The sequence below is a fragment of the Hypomesus transpacificus genome, unplaced genomic scaffold, assembly GCF_021917145.1.
Source record: "Hypomesus transpacificus isolate Combined female unplaced genomic scaffold, fHypTra1 scaffold_156, whole genome shotgun sequence".
NCBI lineage: Eukaryota > Metazoa > Chordata > Actinopteri > Osmeriformes > Osmeridae > Hypomesus > Hypomesus transpacificus.
The window spans coordinates 198,819-219,949 of record NW_025813723.1 but is presented as its reverse complement, the minus strand read 5'-3'; the positions used below and the strand labels follow the sequence as shown (position 1 = coordinate 219,949).

The 21,131-nt window shown below is 43.4% G+C and overlaps 5 protein-coding genes across 5 annotated transcripts; 4 read left to right on the top strand and 1 right to left on the bottom strand.

Annotated features, from left to right (window-relative positions):
- Positions 1 to 53: 53 nt before the first annotated feature.
- On the top strand, positions 54 to 2,508 carry LOC124488940 (RCC1 domain-containing protein 1-like). Its single transcript, XM_047051493.1, has 8 exons — positions 54 to 445; positions 536 to 754; positions 1,014 to 1,179; positions 1,353 to 1,474; positions 1,607 to 1,708; positions 1,889 to 2,044; positions 2,136 to 2,165; positions 2,342 to 2,508. The coding sequence occupies exons 1-8, from the start codon at positions 214 to 216 to the stop codon at positions 2,506 to 2,508; spliced, it is 1,194 nt and encodes a 397-aa protein (XP_046907449.1). The 5' UTR covers positions 54 to 213.
- On the bottom strand, positions 1,704 to 4,412 carry LOC124488942 (calcium and integrin-binding protein 1-like). Its single transcript, XM_047051495.1, has 7 exons — positions 4,215 to 4,412; positions 3,948 to 3,982; positions 3,655 to 3,754; positions 3,391 to 3,544; positions 3,158 to 3,276; positions 2,958 to 3,046; positions 1,704 to 2,878 (listed from the first exon to the last, which is right to left on the bottom strand). The coding sequence occupies exons 1-7, from the start codon at positions 4,263 to 4,265 to the stop codon at positions 2,857 to 2,859; spliced, it is 570 nt and encodes a 189-aa protein (XP_046907451.1). The 5' UTR covers positions 4,266 to 4,412; the 3' UTR covers positions 1,704 to 2,856.
- Positions 4,413 to 4,424: 12 nt separating this feature from the next.
- On the top strand, positions 4,425 to 7,079 carry gdpgp1 (GDP-D-glucose phosphorylase 1). The gene has a single exon (XM_047051492.1). It carries the CDS (start codon positions 4,578 to 4,580, stop codon positions 5,808 to 5,810), a length of 1,233 nt encoding a protein of 410 aa, XP_046907448.1. The 5' UTR covers positions 4,425 to 4,577; the 3' UTR covers positions 5,811 to 7,079.
- LOC124488938 (tubulin polyglutamylase ttll6-like) lies at positions 6,701 to 10,660 on the top strand. Its single transcript, XM_047051491.1, has 12 exons — positions 6,701 to 6,796; positions 7,119 to 7,249; positions 7,357 to 7,513; positions 7,703 to 7,846; positions 7,956 to 8,041; positions 8,192 to 8,417; positions 8,537 to 8,721; positions 8,930 to 9,118; positions 9,228 to 9,399; positions 9,507 to 9,689; positions 9,853 to 10,048; positions 10,293 to 10,660. Exons 1-12 carry the CDS (start codon positions 6,722 to 6,724, stop codon positions 10,520 to 10,522), a joined length of 1,974 nt encoding a protein of 657 aa, XP_046907447.1. The 5' UTR covers positions 6,701 to 6,721; the 3' UTR covers positions 10,523 to 10,660.
- Positions 10,661 to 11,730: 1,070 nt separating this feature from the next.
- rhcgb (Rh family, C glycoprotein b) lies at positions 11,731 to 19,454 on the top strand. The gene is made up of 11 exons (XM_047051476.1): positions 11,731 to 12,069; positions 14,033 to 14,222; positions 14,972 to 15,122; positions 15,265 to 15,412; positions 15,508 to 15,674; positions 15,956 to 16,093; positions 16,717 to 16,853; positions 17,093 to 17,217; positions 17,609 to 17,682; positions 17,878 to 17,945; positions 18,530 to 19,454. Exons 1-11 carry the CDS (start codon positions 11,850 to 11,852, stop codon positions 18,561 to 18,563), a joined length of 1,452 nt encoding a protein of 483 aa, XP_046907432.1. The 5' UTR covers positions 11,731 to 11,849; the 3' UTR covers positions 18,564 to 19,454.
- Positions 19,455 to 21,131: the final 1,677 nt, after the last annotated feature.

The window sequence follows — 21,131 nt, the reverse complement described above, 5'->3', positions numbered from 1 at the left end:
GAATAAAAAAAACTATTTCAGATGTGTGGAAAGAGTTGATGCGAAGCATGCGCACGCGCAGATTGGTAAAAAGTCTGACCACTAACTGCGACTGCGCAGTGCATAACAACATGAGTGCGAACACGCAAGCAATCATTATATTTCTATGATTTTTAGAAGCAGGTAGATAAACCACTTATTTTACAAACAACAACTTGAATAGTAAAAATGTAAATGGCGATGCAGTGGTATGCGTTTGGTTTCAATGGATTTAATCAAATAATGTACAAAGAGGAGTGTGCTGGAGAAAGGAGCGACAACGTTAAAGTTATAGCCCCTACAAAAATCCGATGCTGCAAGTCCCAAGGGAAACCTGTCACAAACAACGCACAGAGCTATGTTGGGACAAATACAAGACGAATCAGAGCGAGTTGGAGTCGACGAGCGACACTACATGATGCTGAGGGTAAGATAATCCAATAGTCGCCACTTTTCACAGTCTTAACTCCGAAATGTAACAGAATTGAATAGCTGAATGCTTCCACAATGTTTGCAGGGGAAGATGGACGTGTATGCTTGTCAGGTTTTGGGGAAGGGCCCCTTCACCAGGCTTGCTGTGGCAGTTGCCTGCAGGACAGCCGCGGGTGCAGAGATGCAGACATCAGTGAAGGTTTTTTGACCTTGGCTTTCTCAGACAGAGTGAAGTGCTGGGATTTGAACCACAATGACACAAAACCAGTTTGGAGCATGGAGATAAAGACTTCAGATGAAGCAGGTATTGCCTCGAATAATGGTGTTGTAATTGGGACTGTGTGAGTACAGTCTGTGCGCTATCAGAACTAGAAACAGGTTCAAGGTGCTCAAAAGACTTCATTACAAAGGCATGGGCAATGGGTCTTCAAGTTCAAGACACAACAACACAAGATCAGAGTGGACATTGATAGTCATTCAGTCCTGTGGTCAGAGGCATTATCACATACAATTTCCCATCTATCTCTTACCCTTCTTTTACTATGTCATTTATCTATGTGTAGGACAACAACTTGCCTTTCCGTTAGTTCCAGGAGGATACATATCCTCTAAACCTCCATTCTACCATTCCCTCTCACCACAACTGCGGGCCCGGAGCCTTGTTGTGGGGACAGAGCATGTCATACTATTAACTGCCTCAGGAGCTGTCTACACCTGGGGCTATGGCAGGTAAAGTTTGGTCTTGACTGCCCTAGACTCTCTCCATCTCAATCAGATAGCACCAGGCGCAGCCCAAACTAGGCTAATTCCAACATAATTATATGGTTTAGATGTATGTGAAGTTGACTTGACAGTTAAGACTGCTGTGTGGTTAATGCCATGGTGTGTTATTTCGTTGGCAGCCACGGTCAGCTGGGTCATGGAGAGTTGAGTGCTGAGGAGGAACCCAGAGCAGTGGAGGCATTATGGGGGCTGCCTATGAGCAGCGTAGCTGCTGGGGGTTGGCACTCTGCCTGCATCAGTGGTAAGGTTAAGGAACAGGTCTGAATATGTCTCCTGGAGGCTATGCCTAGGCTAAGCAGCCCTTCCTATGCTTTAACAACAGAAAATATCAGCAAATAGCATGCACAGTGATGTCTGGCCTTGTCCACAACAGTTGGGGGTGATCTGTATGTGTGGGGCTGGAATGAGAGCGGCCAGTTGGGTCTGCCAGCACAGGCACTGAGAGGAAAGAAGCAGAGGACCAGCCAATACACAGGTGAGACGAAACCGTGTTTATTTACCCTGATTCATTTACATTTGTGATAGTACACAAGTACCCAACAGTTGGTGGAAAGTTAACTTTGACTTTGCATAATAGAAGCTCAGTGGCAAGTCTAAGAATCATAAGTAGGCATATACAGTGTGTATTCATAATTCACATTGAGTTGATGTGTAGGTGCTAGCACGTCCACATGTGTGGAGACTGAAGAAGGAGAGAAGAGTGTGGAGGTGTTCATATCTATCCAGGCTTTCCCTGGCCTGCTTGACATCACAGAGTCATGTGACATCAGCATGGTTAGCTGTGGGTCACGCCACACAGCAGCTGTTACAAGTAAGAACCAAGCTACTAAAACAAACCAATGTAATGGCTTTTCTTTCATGTAAGTCAAACACAAGGCAACTGTGAATTTGTTTTGTTTCAGGCACAGGTGATCTCTACACTTGGGGCTGGGGTAAGAGTCCAATTACTATCTACATTTTTGAGGGTACGGGTTGGGAATTTAAATACTTTTTGCCATGCCTTGATCTACAAATGGTGAATCACTATATTGGCCAAACTGATTGAAAAAGTGTCACTTGGCTGTAAGCATTATAACCATATTCATAGATATACTTGTGACACTTTCAGGTGAATATGGCCAGCTTGGAGATGGGACTTTAAGGAGTTCAGACGAGCCAGGAAGGCTGGACTTCTTCAAAGACAAGGGTTTACATGTGGTGGACATAGTGTGTGGACCATGGAATACTTTTGTGGGTGTTAAAGAGGAAAGGACTCCCTCCTTAACATCAATATAACTGGCTTTGAAACGGAGGACTCCAATGACTTACTAAATCGAAATGGTTTATCTTGAGGTACTGTATTTGTAAAATATATAAACAGTATTTTTTTCTAATTGATTATATAAAAGGTCTACATTCTAAAAATACAGTTTTACTTTATTTGACTTATTTATACAATATATGTTAAGTAAAAAGTATTATTGCACAGACAATCTGTAAAAGACAATAGCTCATTCACACAGAATTGGAAAAGCTACCAAATGGAGAATGTATAAATTAAGGCAATTTAAATGTATTCGTCAAGAAGAAAAAATTGCTGAAATCTGACGTTTGCAGAGGAGTTTTCATGTCCCGGTGTAGACCTTACAACACAATCTTGAAAGAGCTGGAGAAAAACATAGAAACACATCATTAGATACCATCACAGTGACCCTCGTGGATAGGCTAGGGAAAGATCTACTCACCTGACAAAATCAGGTGATCTTGAGATGACATGCTGGAACTCTGAGAGATTCACGGTTCCATCTTTGTCAATGTCAGATTCTTCAAGAATCTGTAATTTTCAAAATGACTTGAACATATTCTATTCATCAGCACCTTTTAAGCATCGCCAGGCAAATTTCACTCTCACTTTATTTAGTTGATCATGAGACGGTAAACTCACATTGTTGATGAGTTGTCTCATCTCCTCAGGAGTAAGCCGTGTGTCATCTGTTTCACCTGTCAGGCAGTTCACCAGCTTTTCAAGGTCTCCACCATCCAGTGTGCCATCGTCATCAAAGTCTTAAAACACAAATAGTTTAGAGAAGGATTTTTACATACCCATTGGATTGTAATCAAATGTATTGACAATCAAACACTGTCCCGCATCAAGTTGTCAATCAGTAATTCTATTACCAAAAATCCGGAACGCATAGTGGGACTTGATTTCCAGGGTAGCTGAATCACTGAAGGCACTTAGGAGATCGAGAAAGTCCTCAAAGGTCAGACTTCCATCTTTGACATCAGACGTGGAGAAAACTTGACAAATCCTCTTCCTAAATGGGTTTGACTATGAGGAGTTGGTAAGAGGAGATGTACATAATATTGTTATAACAGTTTAACTAGGGCAATTATCAAGTTCCTACAATTAATAACATTCAGAGTTTCAGTAATTTTCACCTTGAGCTCTGGTAAGGTTAGGATTTTGTCCATGGGTACTCTGGAATTGGAATGGTTTCTCTCTTCTTTTAAGAGCAGTTCACCGAATCTCTTGTGAGCACTGAGACACATTTACAAAGCAGCCATGAAATCAATAGCCATTGTGCCACACGCAGGCTCATGCTTCAAGGAGTTAAAGTTCACTTTACAAGGAAGTTTGAGTTAATTACCCACTGCAGTGTAAAAATAAACAACAAATATTAGACAGAACAAACATAAATACAATAAATGTATAATGTCAGCTAAATACTTACAGTAGAATTTCTTGTTTTGTTAAAAATGTCAGCTCCTGCATGAGAAAACACTTGTTACATTTTGAACTTCCACAACCCCATCTATTACAGTAAGTATACAAATACAACAAAGGGAGGACGAAGAAGTTGTCTAAAGGGATACATTTGCTATTCTTGTCAGGTTTTTAGGTTTGATTTGATTCAATTTGAGTACTGTATCTTGTTATCTTAGCTAACCTAGGCTAACATTAGCTAGCCAAAATAACTTAAAACACCTGGAGATCTTACCTGGTATTCGGAGAGTACATCCTTACGTAGTTGACTTGCGGTTGTTCCCATGTTGTTACTTTTAGAGGTTGTATTAGTTTACACTGTATTCAACAACACCTGTTGTTTTTGCCGTCAACTGGGAAGAGAAATGTTGTTCTGCTTCGATAACTTTTCTAACTACTTCCCTTTCCTGTCTTGTTTTGTGTTCCCCTAGTAACTCACGAGTATGGAGATACACTCCCAACAGCAGGTGGCGTACACCCAGTAATGTAACCAAAAAACATGAAACCGATGAAAATACCGTTAGCGTGTGTGTGCTATCCGAATGGGATTTTTTGATAGCTAGCAGTTTACATGAAGCCTGTGCTTCTCTCTTAGTCTATGAGAGTTTACGGGGGATGCGAGTCGATGCTCATGTCAAGATTAATTTACTCATTAAAACTCTATCGCTGGAATTGCGCCAACAAGCCTCTTGCCTCAGCTACTGTAGCCAGCCAACAATCAATCTTCACCCGAAGCATGGAAGTCAGTGAGTCCTCTGCCATACGTTTGGTATACAGCAACCAGGATTTTGTGGATGATGTTTGTCGGCCGAATATACTTGATGACAAAAAGGCCATCCCGTCGACTTTTGACACAAAGTTGAAAGCTGTCTGGACCGACAGAATGCAAAAAGGGGTTTTTCGTTATCAGTTAGGTGACTTGCAGACACGGATTCTACCTGGCCCGTCTAGGTATGTCTCCCAACTGAATGTTAAACGAGGAATAGAGAGAAGAAAGCCCGAGGAAATATTGAATATTAAGCAAAACTATAACCCTAAGCAGTTCAACTTCAACAAAATAAAACCAGAAGAAGTAATATTTGAGATGACAAAAAAAGAATCGCATCACGACCACTTCAATGAGAGTGAATTGGGTAGAATAATGGTTATCGTGAATGTTAGCCCCTTGGATTTTGGACATTGCTTATTAATTCCTGAGCCCAGGAGCTGCTTTCCACAGGTTTTGACGCCTTTAGCCATTCGGACTGGGATTGAGGCCGTGCTTCTGAGCTCTGACCCCGGTTTTCGGGTCGGATTCAACAGTCTCGGTGCATTTGCTTCTGTCAACCATCTACACCTCCACGGTTATTACTTGGACCACGAGCTTCAAGTCGAATGTGCCTCACTCCGGCCTTTAATTCCTGAAAAGGGATTATATTGTTTAGCACATTTTCCAGTTGGATTTTTATTTTACACGGAAATAGATCACCTGGATAATGTTGTACGTGCTATTAGTCGGGTCACTGACTACTTGTTGGAGGGGAACCAGGCTCACAATTTGTTCTTCACCCGAGGATGCCCACCGGGTGACACCCACGTGGGTTCAAGGCGCGGCGTGCGCATTGTTGTGTGGCCCAGGATATCCTGCTTTGGTGCTAAAGAAGAATCCGCCTTCAACGTGGCTCTTTGTGAGCTAGCAGGACATTTGTCATTTAAAAACCAACACGATTATGACAGTAGCACAGAAGACGACGTAAAGTCTATCATTCAGAAGTATCTCCTTCCTCAAGAAGAATTTCTTCAGTTGGAAAAACAACTAATCGCCCATTTGCGGATGGACTTATGCCCTTGATTTATGCAGTGTCTTGTAACAATGTAAAGTCTGTAGAAGCCTAATTTTATCTAGGCCTATATCTACACAGATGTGCCACTGTATAGATTAACTTTACACGGATTGAAACGTATTGATTTGTGGATAACTTAACTTTACAAATAAATATGTTATTTCATATTTAATCACAGTACATATAGGTTATTCAAAATTGCCATCCAATATAATGCCAATCCAGTACCATTTATTTCGTATACAGAATGCAAGAAAAGAACGTCCTAGGGATGTGTCACCAAGGTAACGATTGTTTAGTGGTAGCATCTTCAAGATGTCACACGGGCTGCATATCTGCAAGAGGGAGGCCAAACAAATAACATGCCAATTGTGTTAGGGTAGGAACTGCGCGATGAAAATGAGTCTGTAATGCACAACATTTAAATTTCATGTAGGAAGTCCACAGAAATTCAAATGACTACGACTGAGAAAGACAGTGCCAAAGAGGTGAGCAAAAGTGGATGTAAACAGTACGCCAATGACGGTGCAAAAAGTAACGTATTAGAGAGTGAAGAGCCCCCCCTATCGGACTTCAAAAGGAAAAGGAGGTCAAGGTATTATTAGTACACTCCAGATGTATTCTCTATATTTCATCGATCAGAAAATTGGGTCTATCTGTTTCCTAATTGTGGTTGTTATATTATCAGGCCACCTGGAATAAATCTCATAAACTGCAAATATGAGTGTGGTAAGATTTTGCTTTAGGCTACTGTCACAGTTTGTGTTATTTGTCATTGGGTATATTAGAACAACAGTTGATTTTAGTGCATTATCATTAATACACATTCACAACACAATGAGCAGGCGTGTCACTTGTGATGTGTGTGTGACCAGTTAGGCGAGCAGCCCTGGAGGTTGGTCTACGAGAGGTTGGGGACATGGAGGACTGGGTCATCTACTGGATTGACTGTTCTGTCTCTTTGGACCGTATTATGGACATTAAGCGGTACCAGGTGGGGGCAGTCTTGACAATGTTTTTTTTCCTCTTTTTTTTAACCCATTAAAGGGATTGGTGTTTGTCACATATGACAATGCACATTACGTCAATGAAATGGGGTGTCATGGTTTTACAACTTCGTCACCACGCCCCTCCCAAACCAAAGAATCATGACTGGTTCCCAGGAGAGAGAGAGGATATATTAGAAATCCTATGCCTATAATGACCCCCTCAAGCCTATCTTACTTTATTACTTTTGTCGAATGACTTCAGAAATATAAGCAATAAAAAGAAAGTGATTACAACCTTGTGTGTATTTGCTGTCATGGCGTATATAGAAAATCAACCACTTTCCTGGGATGAATGAGATCTGTCGGAAGGATCTCCTGGCCAGGAACATGAACAAGATGCTCCGCCTCTTTCCGAAAGAGTACCACATCTTCCCTAAGACCTGGTGCTTGCCTGCAGAGTAGGAGCTCAAACTCTTGACTGGCAACATCAACACATAAAAATACATTTAAAAATACTTGGATGAGGAATGGATGTTCATAGAGACATCACCCGCATCTGTTTCAGTTATGTTGACTTCCAAGGTTACTGTCGGATGTGGAAACACAAAACGTTCATCTGCAAACCTGACAACAGTTGCCAGGGTAAAGGGATCTACATCACCCGCCAGCCCCGTGACATTGACCCGGAGGAGCACATCATCTGCCAGAGCTACATCTCCAAGGTAACCACACCAGGGCAACTATCGCAGAGCAAACATTGCCTGCCTGTTCACCCATGACCTGGACCCCTGCAGGGTTGCCACTCAGTGGAGTAAAGGAAATGACACAAAGTTGTGAAAGTGTCTCATGTTTGATCTGTACTCATTGTTAATGATTGATTTTGATTCTTCATTGTTATCTACCTGTCACAGCCATTCGTTATCGATGGCTTTAAGTTTGACCTTAGACTTTATGTGCTGGTGACATCATGTGACCCCCTGAGGATATTCCTTTACAATGAGGGTCTGATGCGCTTTGCTACATCCAAATACAAGCCCCCGCACAGCAACAACCTGGTAAAAAGCAGTCTTATCATGCACATCATCCAGCGACCTTTAATAAACGTTCAGCTTCACAATGCAGAAATGTTACGCTTGGTTTTCCGGTATGTCCTTCTGTCTATAGGAAGACATCTGCATGCATCTCACGAACTATGCCATCAACAAGCACAACAACAATTTTGACCGTGACGTTGAATCTGGCAGTAAAAGGTAGTCAAATATCAGATATATAACAGTACACTCACCGTCTGATTCACTGATATTGGCCCCCTTAAAAATTGTCTTTTATATACCTTCTTTCTAATAGGTCAAACATTTGGTGCTCTAAACACCTGTTAATCAATCTACTCTGCCTCTCAGGAAGCTGTCATCCTTCAGGTCATGGTTGTCCCAACACACATACGACCCCATGGTGGTGTGGAGCGACATGGAGGAAGTGATCATCAAGACCCTAATCACAGCCCAGCCCACCTTGAAGCAGAACTACCGCATAGGTTTCTCCAGCCAGGTGGGCCCCAGCTCCTGCTTTGAGATCCTGGGCTTCGACATCTTACTGGACTTCAAGCTCAAGCCCTGGCTTCTGGAGGTAGGTGAAATAGAAGTCAGAGGACACACCAGACAAATAGCTCTGATGTAGGATTATCTTTTTTCTGTTTGCTGAGGTAAGTCACACCTGCAGAGGTTATACCTCTGGGCTCTCTGCAGGTAAACCACTCTCCCAGCTTTGCCACAGACTCCTCCCTGGACTGGGAGGTGAAAGAAGGCCTGCTGACTGATGCCCTGACCCTGCTGAACCTGGGGGCTATTGACCGCAGGAGAGTCCTTGAGGAGGACAAGCGCATGGTCAAGGAACGCCTCTTGCAGAAACACCAGCCTTGCCCCAAAACACGGTCAGCAATCACATTGGATGTCTTTGTATCATTAGACTGTTGCTACATCTTTTTGCTGGCCGACTTGTACCCTCTTTTTTGGTCACGTATTAGTTTTTGCCCAAAGAAGGCAGACTTTTACCATGTATTCAGCTGGATCTGGATCTGCAGTAGTCTTAAACCTTGTTGAATGAGTCTTTCAGGGTGCACTTCCCCATCCTGACCACAGGAGGGAGCAGCTGCTGAGTAGCCAGGCGTCCTGGATGGCTGAACTGGAGAAGTATGAGCAGGACCACTGCGGGGGCTTTCTCCGGATCTACCCCAGAGACGACTCCCCGAAATACGACAGGTTCCTCCAACAGTCCGGCCTTCTCTACCAGGAGAACGTGGCTTCCAAAGCCAGGGAGGAGTGCTCCAGGTAAGGGAACGGGCTCCATTGCAACACCCTGATAATGGGGCCTGCGGGTTCTGTGGTAAGGACAGAAGGCTGGAGGGTGTCATCTCTCCCTCACGCCTGTCCCTCTCAGAAAGATGCTTAGGGAGATGCAAATGAAGGAGGAGCTGGCGGGTCGCACCCGGTTGCCAGGGAAACGCTGGAGTCGGGGCGAGGCCCGAGGTCTACAAGGGGAGTCGCAGGGGGATAGGAGCAGCAGCCAGATAGCAGAGAAGACCGATGTGGCCCTCAAAGACCCTGCAGGTGTAAGGAAAACATGTGGTTTTGTCCAGCTCAATCCCAGTCCCGTTTGGGTATGACGATTTTGATTGGAGACTTGACCTGTGCGATATTCTGTGGTGTGTGTATGAAGAGTGAGATGGAGGAATCGAGGCTTCCGGGTCAGATCGTGGAGGAGGAGGAAGTAGAGCGTCTGAAGAGTTTGGAGCTGAGGGAGATCTTGCTGAGGAAGCTGGGAGTGGTGGACTTCATTTACAGCCTCCTCATTCCCCCCCCTGGACCCAAGAAGGTCTTCTTTCCACCCTGCCATCGACTGGTAGGCACCAGCCACAGCACTGCAGACTCTCAAGGCTGTCTGTCCTTCGACATTTTCCATGAGGGTTTTCTGCAGTGTAATTATAGAGTTGTGTATTGAATTGCTCTGCGAGGCTTTGGTTCAGTTGCTCAGTCTAAAGAGTCCTCTCCTGTTTCCTCCTCAGGAGTATCGGTCGAGGAAGCAATTTCACCCAGTCCTACGAGTCATGGGCAAGCCTTCCGCAGCAAAAGCAGGCCACCTTCAGCCCCTATTAAGGTCCCCTTGCTGGAGCAAAGACCACAAGTCCAGGCAGCTGTCAATGAGGGTCATCAAACTGGGCCTCCCAGCTCAGATTGAGCAGGGCTTCTGCAAACGACTCTGTAAGACTGATCACATTTAGTATATAATTGGTATAAGGTATAAATTGACTGAAGTTATTGTGTTCTAATGTATTTATTAGTATAAGTAGTTACCATTCAGATATATGGAGCCATTTGGATGATTTATACTTTTTTGCTACAAGAACAAAAAGGGTAGATGTACAATAATGTGTGGTAAACATGCGTTGTTTTAACAATAGAATGTGGGAACAAACTTTGCTTCACTGCTGTTTTCTCCTTCCAGCGGGCTTTACTGAAAACTGGCGGGACCCAGGATTCCTGACTGGGGAGAGGGGGGAGCACAGTGACTCCACTGAGGACAAGCAGGGCAACTGCCTTACCACCTCCCGCCCAGCGGCCCCCCTGTGGAGGGTAGGTCAGTTGTCCACTCGCTCCACCCCTAGCATTGAGGAGACCAGCTTACCGCCTCTCACCCCTGGCCAAGCAAAGTGGGTGAGGGGACTTCGGAAGTAACATTTCTACTACCTATCACTGGACTGTATTCTTGTTTTGAATTGGCTTGAAATGCTTGATGAATTACTCATGATATTTTCAACAGAAGATCAATTTGGGCCAAAAAGTTTATACTTGATACTGTTTTGTTTTCTTCTAAGTTCCTGGAATTACAATGTAAACTCTATTTCTAAAAGTGCTTGGTTTTCATACTTTCTATTACTCACATACAGGCAACATGATAGTGACATTACTTTAAAGCAAAAAATCCTATACAGATATGGGAATGTTTACTTACTGTTTATTTGGTGAAATCATCAAACTTAGCAACAACACATTTACTTAACCAAACTTAACCAACATATTTATGATGAAATAGACATAAAAGATCGATTGACTGGAGATATTGTATCTTCACCCAATAATGACTGTGATTCACATAGTGTCTCTTATACTCACACTTACATCCCCACAACAACATTGTTACTTAATGTCAGAGAAGGCCAGACACTGCTTACAGATATATGTATTGCATCCCTGTCGCAACTACGGGGTGTGTGCTTGTGACCATGCCTGGATTCTGTAATCTACCTCCATGATGGTTGACAGAGTAAAACCTGTCATGCATCTTTCTGATTCCTCCAGAGGCCTGTCAGCAGGGCCATGCATTGTTAACTCTTAATGCTCGACAGGATAAACAGACTGAGTAATGGGCAGCACTAAGCACAGACTGAGTGACGACCAGACCTGTTCTATATTATATAACAACATTATATATCGTAAATATATAGTTTGTGTTTGCCTGTAAAGGCACACAAACACATTTTACTCTGAGAGTTTTCTTTTGCCAAATGATTACGTCAAACATATGATTTGGGAACAGCATAATGTTTACATTCTACATGTTATGCCCATGTGATGAGAATTGTGTTCCTCAGGTTAAAGTGCTGTGTAAACACATGTAGAACATATTGGTGTGTGTACACTAAGAACAGGACATGAAACTACAAACTCTAAGCAAAGGTTGTAGAGATTTGAAATGTATACTAATATACCAAGAACAGTGAAGGAATAACACACGTTACAGTAACATTTAAAACGATTAAGTCCAACAGGAGAGTAACGTTCAAGTTCATGCTAGCCTGCATGGAAATATGAGTAGAGAACAGTCAGGAGGAGGGTCAGGGCTGTACCTAGTAAACACATCTTCACACACACCTCCACACACACCTCCACCCGCACCCAAGATGCTGAGACCCGTTAAATCTCCTGTCATCCCATCTTCCACAGCAGTTTAGTACTGACACGGAACCAGAGAAAGCAGCTTTTTCACTCCACATCTTTCACAATGGGCTGTATCCAAAGCTTCAGACAGTGCTGTGACCGGCAGAAAAATACCAACGTTCGGATCAGTCTTCCAGCAGTGTGTTTTGTGTGGCAAATCTCGATGATCATCTTGTTTGGAGTGTTCGTACGTTACAACGCGGAATCAGACACACACTGGGTGGAAGAGAAAAAATTAAAAAACGTTACTGATGCTGAAAATGATTTCTATTTCAGATATCCAAGTAAGTATCCTCCTTTAGTTCTTCTCTGTATAACAGGATGTCATCTTTACTTAATTACACATTAATTCATTTAAATGTATTATCATACTTACAAAGGCTGTTAGGAAGTTGATAAAGAAATGGAAACAAATATTTGTTATCTTATTTTGCTCATAGAATAAGCGTAAGTACTTTCATACTTTGAATGCCTGTTATATATCTATCTATATGTATATACTGTGCATTCAGACCAGTCATTTGTGGACAGGAACATTTTCTGCTATGAAACTAGATTATAAAACTTAAGATATTTTATGACCTTTCAATGAAAACTCCCTGGTTACAATATTGGGCAGTGTTTGTGGTAGTTGTATTATGAGCAGACATGATGAGTTCAGGTTCCAGACTAGGCATGCTTTTGGGGGCCGGTCCTGGCTCAGATCACGAGCTCTCCCACGAGTATTCTCATTTGATGACAAGGCTCAGAGACAGACACAGTGCGTGTCCCAGAGGCTTCATGTTCCCTCCAGTTTCCTTCACTACCACCTTTCTACGTCAGAAGAGCAGATGTCCACTAAATGTGGTCATCTATTTAAAGAATTTCTTTGTCAATTATCTCCATAGCTGTTTTGTGAAGCCGTTAATGACAGACTGTATATAGGAGTGCACATGCGTGTGTTCATGTCTCTGGAGACTTTATATTGTTTTAAAAACAATATGATTGTAAACCTGGCACTGTTCCAAGCCATATTGAGTGTCCGTGTCTGTGGGTGTGGTTGTGGTTGTGTTCGGCCTCATTGCACACATCGGGTGTCTTTGACAAGACTATCACCAGGCCATCGCTAGAAAGGTTTTGAATGTCAAGTGATGAATCTATTTTTTTGACAGTCTGTTCTCAAGAAACAGATCAAGCTTCCAACGTATAGTGTTCCTCCTAACCTTGGAATGTGTCCCTCTACAAAGAGCACCATGTGACCTGTATGCCAGCACGAGGGGAGCTGAACTGGCAATAGGGCCTCGTTGTGTGCAAAGACTGGTTCAAAACCATAGCCTGCAGTGACATGCTTATACAATACTTTAGGTTGTCTTTCTACTGTAGGTATATCTCATATTTCACTGTGCGTTAGAAGGGGCCTTTGTTAAGTGGAATTTCCCTGACTGCTGTGGCTACTGTACATGATAATAGTGGCTAGCTGCGGGTCTTCATTCATTTACGGTGGCATGTTCTGTGTGGGACCGATATACTCCAAGATGAACCCTTATGGAGGCTGGGGGAATGAAAATGACGTGTCATCCTTACGGGGAAGTGTTGATCTAATCCTCTAGACGTGTCCTCAAGAAAGTCCTACGTGACCCTCATTTTCGGAGTTTGTGTTGTGAAATCAATCAGTGAGTGCCATGACCTTCCCTGACAAGTGGTTCTCAGTCCTTGAGTTCCAGGGTCTGTACGTGACTGGCTACAAGCAGCTGTCAGTGTAAACAGCAGATCACGCTGAGAGGCCTGTGGGGCCCACAGTTGTGTTTGACAATAATATTTGACTAACATTGTACAGGTTCAGGGGCTACAACCAAGCTGTCATCAGACAGATTAGCTGGAGTCTCACACCTGCAGAGTTAACATGGATGAACGGATGAATGTTTGATGCTAATCTCTATGATGAACCCTCATCATGATTTTCTTCAAATTCAAGAATTTTCACATTTCTCTACATGTGAATTCTTAATTATATGTAAATTGCTGTGGGGTGTATAGAGACAGGGAGGACTACACAACCCACAACATAAAAAAAAAGTATTTTATTTGAATATATAAATATCCTACATTTGGTGATATAACATCTCCTCCTCCTCTGATCTACATCTTCATCTTACCTCATTCTCTTTTCCCTATCCACCATCCCGTCCTCCCCTGTCTTCCCTTCATCCCCACCATTCTTGCCACCCCATCCTCTTCCCCCATCTCTCCTCCCTCCTCTCCCTCCAGGTTTCCAGGATGTCCACGTGATGATCTTTGTGGGTTTCGGTTTCCTCATGACCTTCCTGAAGCGCTACAGCTTTGGCGCTGTGGGCTTCAACTTCCTCGTTGCTGCCTTCGGCATCCAGTGGGCCCTGCTCATGCAGGGTTGGTTCCACTCTCTGGGCGAGGATGGCAAGATCAGAATTGGCATTGAGAGGTACATTTTGGTTCTATTTTCATATTTCGTTGTATTTCATACAAGATAGAGCATGAATCTAACAGGTCACTAGAGTGAACAGTGTTGATTGACCCTCTCAACATTTGCACATGAAAAGAGAGAACAGAGGACTTAAACTATTACAGCTGGCACAGTCACATGCTAACCTTTTAACCTTCAAATTAGTCAGTGTAACGCGTATTACAGAAATCCATTTTACATATGGATTCAATGAATGTTGGATATACAATGTTCTCAGGAAGGAAATTCTGTAAGGAGGCTGGTGGATAAACCTGTCTTTGTGATAATACATCTGCTTCTGCTGATGCTCATCTGCTCATCTGTGGACACAGTAATCTGAGGAGAAACATAAACACATTAGTGCAAATCACGCACTATCATACTGCTGCGGGTCAGCTATATTACTGTACAGTAAGTGTGCACGCGTGCACGAAAAATGAATGGTTTCAAACCAGTTCCGTACCCAGGGAGTCCAGGAAGTGAAGTGATGCATCAGAATCATGGAGACAAGATAAGAGAGAGACTAGTCGACAGTGTGTCAATTAAGCAATCTTCCACTATCGGATACACCAAATGTCCAGTCTCGGATGCAGTCACCAATACTGCTGCTCTCCCTCAACCAAAACAGTTTGCTTTAGGAATGCTGTTTTTCCATTTTTGTATCAAACATCTTTATTCTTCCCCTTTCTCCATTCTTTTTGTCTTTTCCATTCTATTCCCTCCCTCAGTCTGATCAATGCAGACTTCTGTGTGGCCGGGTGCCTGATTGCATACGGTGCAGTTCTGGGGAAAGTGAGCCCAGTCCAGCTGATGGTTATGACCCTGTTTGGTATCACCCTGTTTGCTGTGGAGGAGTACATTATCCTCAATCTCATCCATGTGAGTCAATGGCTGATATCCCTCTCCTGGGCCCTCAGGGATTGGTCCTCATGTGTTTGCCATTTTGTGTATTTTTGCTAACATGTAGGACCATAATAATAAAAAGGCACACACATGTTTCATATACTTTTCTTACTTCTAGGCCAGAGATGCTGGAGGCTCCATGGTGATCCACACATTTGGGGCTTATTATGGTCTGTCCATCTCGTGGATGCTCTATCGCCCAAACCTGCACCAGAGCCAGACTCTCCAGGGGTCTGTCTACCACTCTGATGTCTTCGCCATGATTGGTGGGTCATCTCAAACACAATGGCAGCATACAGGATGTCATTTGCTACATCATTTGCTACATGTCTTAGTCTGGTGCCCAACCCTTCTCCTGTAGGAACCCTGTTCTTGTGGATGTTCTGGCCCAGCTTCAACTCAGCCATCACGGACCATGGGGATGGTCAGCACCGGGCCGCCATCAACACCTACCTGGCCCTGACCTCCACCGTGCTCACCACTATTGCCATCTCCAGCCTCTACAACAAGCATGGCAAGCTGGACATGGTAAAGGACTCTAGTCTAAGTTGAGTGTTGTATTGTTGAAGTAGAAGTTGAGCAGAACACGCTTGTGAGAGGCGTTTTTTGTTGGCTTTTGTCTGGGTTTGTGTTAGGGTGAGGAAAACCCAAGTGAAGTTAATGGTTGTGGTGCTTATTTTTGTGTCTTTTGATGGTTGTAACCATCCTTAACTTATTTTTTTTATAAAAACGTTCAGGTTATTGTGGTTTCTGACCCAATGCACCTGCCTGTTGTATTCATGTCGCTTTCTGCTGCTCCCGCTCTCAAGGTCCACATTCAGAACTCCACACTGGCTGGGGGCGTTGCTGTGGGAACGGCCGCAGAGTTCATGCTTATGCCGTACGGGTCTTTGATCGTGGGGTTCTGCTGCGGAGTGATCTCCACCTTGGGATACATCTACCTCTCGGTAACCGTGGCAGCAGGGTCACATGGCCTCCTGGCTGGCTCACACTGACTGATCTAAACTCTCAATGGTTCTATCTATCAGCTTTTGATGTTAAGCATGTGGTTACGGTCAGGTTCAGACTCATGGATGAAGGTTGGTTTGGTCTGCTTTGTTCCTTTTGGGTAGGTTAGGTTGAGTAGGGTTGGATAGGTCATTGTGTGCTTCACAGCCCCCAACAGTTAGCTTTACTGACTGTCCAAAAGAAGTCTCTCAAAGCAACGTGTAACTGCACGTATCTGTGTTATTAGCCAGAAACTGATGACATCCTTTGTTATTTGTAAGAGGTGGAGATCATTTGTTCCGCTTACTCTTCTTTAGAAAGTGCTTTTATCATTCATCTACCATGTTTGCTGTGCCTCAGACCAGTGTGTTGACATCAAATAACTCAACGGCTTACTGTATTTGTGTTCAGGGTTCAGTGTTTCATTGTCCCCAAAGAAATCAATAGACTGTTCCCAAAATGCTTTTTCATTTTTCCCGAGCCGCACCTGTCTGACTCTCCAGACACAAGCAACTGGGGAGGTGTTTGAGAAGATGGTAAATATGGTTTTGAAGCACTAGCCTGTGTCTTTCTTTCCCTCCAGCCCTTCCTGGAGAAGACACTGAAGATCCAGGACACCTGTGGCGTCCACAACCTCCACGCCATGCCTGGGGTCATAGGGGGCATTGTGGGAGCCATTACTGCTGCTACCGCCTCTGAGTCTGTCTATGGAAGGGAGGGGTGAGTTGACATGACCAATAGAGGGGCCAGCACCAGTAGCTGACATGGATGCTGCACGAATACAGAGAAAATGGTGTCAGAAAGTAAAGAAGTAAAAAAAAAAAAAAACATCCCTCACAGAAAATGTCTCGTAACATATAATGTATAAAACCTGTGGTTTGAATTGAGGTTAACGTCGTCACGAGAAGCTGATGCGCCTTCCACTGTTCACACATTGAATCTGTGTCTTTGTTTTGAAGGTTGATCAACACATTTGACTTTGTTGGTGACTGGAGCACCATGACGCCCTCGCGCCAAGGTGGACACCAGGCAGCTGGGCTCTGTGTGGCTCTCTGTTTTGGAATCGGGGGAGGAATCCTTGTTGGTGAGAACATGCTCATGAATACTTAATGGAAAAACACTGTCACAGTGTTATCATTGTGGCATCGTCACATTGTGGCATCGTCACATTGTAGCGTTGCAAAACTGTTTTGCATTGTAACTTAGTGGCATTGTTTCTATAACATTGTAGCATAGCAACATTGCACTGTGCTCTACCATTGGCATTTTGATTGCTGTGTAAACATGGTGGTAGGGTTTTGACGCAAGGTTTGTTGGTTTGCCTTTTGGCAAGTTTGCATGTGAAACACTGTACTTTCACTTTACATAAATGATAATGGATTGCAGGGCTGCTGTTGTAGGATATGCTTGTATAATACCTTGTGTGTGTGTTTAGGACTGAGTGTTCAGTGATCTCGTTTGTCCACTGTTTCCAGGCACCGTCCTCAGATTGCCTATCTGGGGCGATCCCTCGGATGACAACTGCTTTGACGACGAGGCCTACTGGGAAGTGAGTGACACACGACAGCTCTCTAAAGCTGTGTCCAGTCATGACCAAAACACATGTAACACTTGATTGAAAAAAGATGATGTCATGAAACAGCCAACTATCTACAACACGATGTTGTTGGACATGGAAAGTAATCTAAGACTCTTGGTGAGCGGTGGTGTATGATGTATATTGAAGGTTGGTTCCCCCTCTTAGGTACCTGAGGAGGAGGAGAGCGTTCCGCCTGTCATGGCATACAACAACCACATGCGAAACAAGGATGTGTAAGTCTCTGTTTTACCTCATCAGTAGAATGGCATAAGGGTGTAAGCTACCTCACCCCCCCTTCCCCTCATACCTCTTGGTACAGTCCAAACAGAACCAGAGTCCTTTGTTCTTGTGAGATAGGGTACAGTTTTATCCACTAGATGGCAGTAAGACTCTATATTATAATGAAGGATGCATTACATCCACTGGTTCCTTCTTGTTCAGCCCAATACAATGATGGGATAATGATCTGTCCATGCATGTTGATGGTGCAGACAGTAAGGCGTCATTTCAGTGTCCTTTCCCATCCCACTCTGTTTATAGTGATAGTTTCAGTTGGAAAGGCTGCCTTGCACCATCTCTTGTCTGTTGATGCAGGAGTCTGTCAGCTCTGCATGCCCGCTGGCTGAAAGTCACCTTGATGTTACACTGCGGCTACTGTATTGGTGTGAAAAGAATATGCTTCTGTATCAAAGATAGGAAAATGTCCCTGACTGGGTTGGATGGATTTGTTATTTATTTTTTAAGTAACAACCACTTTGTCATTTAAAAGAAAATATATCACTTGCGTCAACTTAATTTGGGACATTGTCACTTACAGGGGAATCTCCAACTTCACTGTGGAACAGAACTGAAGCTAGATCAAAAGTTTTTCCATCTCATCTGCGTCTGACAACCCCACCTAACTCCTGCTGGGAAAACACATCAACTTTCCACTGCCATCCTATTAATCATTCTAAAATAGTACATTAAAGTACTACAGAGGTCTTACAGGGTATTAAAAAATACTAGATAATTACTGTAAAAATTGTCCTTTCACTGTCCTACACAGCACTGAACAGTACTACACAGTCCTAGCTAGTCTTGCATAGTCATACGCAGTTTAGGCAGAATACCAGACTACATCTCATTACTGCTTACTTTGCGTCGTAACACACATTTCCTGGATAGCAGTGGCTAACGTTGGAAAGAGAACTTAGCTTACCAAAACTGAATGAACATGAGTTCATTATGTGTGCCATTGTAACTGGTAAACCTATTATGTCAAACCTAATATTTGGAAAGAGATTGTTTTGTTTTTGCAAATGAAAATGTTTATGTATATTTCATATTAAGATTATAAATATTCTGCAAGGAATCATGTTTTAAATATGTAATGCAAGTACACTTAGATTTGTCTGTGGAAGCCACAGCCATATTTCAATTAAGTTTGGTTTGTATCACCAAAGAATTCACTTGCACTAGAAATAGATCAATTATAGTTGCTTGAAATGTGTGAGTGTAATCATCTTACTGAGTGGGGCTCTGCATACCAGTGTGGAGAAACTTTACTGTCAATTCAACTTTTCACTACATTTCAATGTTGACCATTCTGTGTATTGTAAAGTTTATTGAAAATGTTTTGTTCATTTTTATTATAGATAATATTGACATTACAAATGTAGAGGGTAATTTATTACACACTCACTGTTATCAAATCAACTTATTTTATCAAAATAAATACTTAATAAGTACTTACATACTTACATACTTCTTACATACTACGTTATTCTTTATTATTAGTATCATTTCTCAATGAAGATTGTAATAAATGCTATGTTTTTTGCACATGATTGTTATGCACAATCATGTGTCACACACAACACAATTCACCCTCTGACTTGTTGTGGGATTATATATTTAGGTGGTCAGAAATGTTTTACATGTCTAATGTTGATTTACCACAAACTAAACAATGAACGTGGCTCAGACATAATGAACACAACGTGTGCCAGCTCCACATAAGTGTCTAGCTCGTCCAAATGTAAGCACTCAGACCACTGCTTGCTCTGACCCTAACCTCCCTCAGACCACTGCTTGCTTTGACCCCAACCTCCCTCAGACCGCTCTCCAGAAAGATCAGACAAGGGTGAGGGATGAGAGGTCAAACCCTGTTGCTCTCATGGGAGACCAGGGTGACTGCAGGAGATGACACACACATTAGGACCGTTCTTCATGACCGTGACCTCAGGTCAAAGGTTAAACAATATGGAAGCTGAACGAGGTTCATAGCTCGGCAGGTAGAATTGACAAACTGAAACCAATCTCTTGATGCTGCATTGAGAAAAAGAAGGGATGGGAAAAAGATTTCACTAGAGAAAATAAACAAACAGATGTGTTTTTTGTTTGTTCAACAGGATACTTTCAAGCTATTTATATTTAGGGAATAGTATTGCCTCATAGCAAGCTGTACAGAATCCATAATAAATAATATGTGAATAGTACATGCCTACATTATATCAATGTCATTCAGCTCATCAACCATTTCCCCCCAAAAATGTGTACATGAAAAGAAAAAAACAGGGATTCTTAAAAAATCCTGTTCTTAATTAATTTTTTTATAAATGCGACCCTTGGTCCTGGTTGTGGTATTATCCTGGTCTGGGAGTGAGGCTTCCTATAAGGGTATGGTATGGTTGATTCCCACAGCAGCATTACACAGGAATCTGTTCTCTAGTCTCCCCCTGAACAAAAGCCGGCTTAGGGCTGTTTTCTTTTGTCATCTGTAACGCGTCGAAGTAAAGGAGGTAATGGTGCCACAAGTGCTCCAATTAAACGAGATGCAGCCCTGCTGTGTATAAGGGAACACCACTCCCCCTTCAGATGTCACCCCTTTCCCCCTCTACACACACAGACACACAGACACACAGCCCCCAGTTCTTTACCCTAAACTTTGCTCATGTATATTCATCAGCCACTTAGAGGGCGGATACGGCGGCCTGTTAAAACTAAATCAGAGACCTTCTTTATGGTCCTGTTCCTCCCCTCCGCGGTCAGGGAGGCCTTTGGTGAGGGGGCCTGGACCCTGGGAGAGAGAAGCAGCAGCTCTGGGGCCCAGGACCACCACTCTGTCTCTACTGAGACGCTGACCTGAGGGATGGCCCTGCTGACTGGGAGAGGGGAAGGCTGGGGAATGTAGAGGAGGAGAGGGAGGGTCATTCATCTGAAAGAGAGAGAGAGAGCGGCAGCAGGAGGAGAGGTACTGTGTACAGTACAGAGGACTCGGTGAGTGTTGAGAGGGTGCGCTTGGAGAGACATGGGGCCATGAGGAGAGGGAGGGGCAGGGAGAAGTGTGAGGCCTCGCTTTTTAGAAACATGACTGACTGCCTGCCTCCCGAGGTCAATCAGCACCTCTGATTGACAGGCCTGGGGAAGAAGAGGGT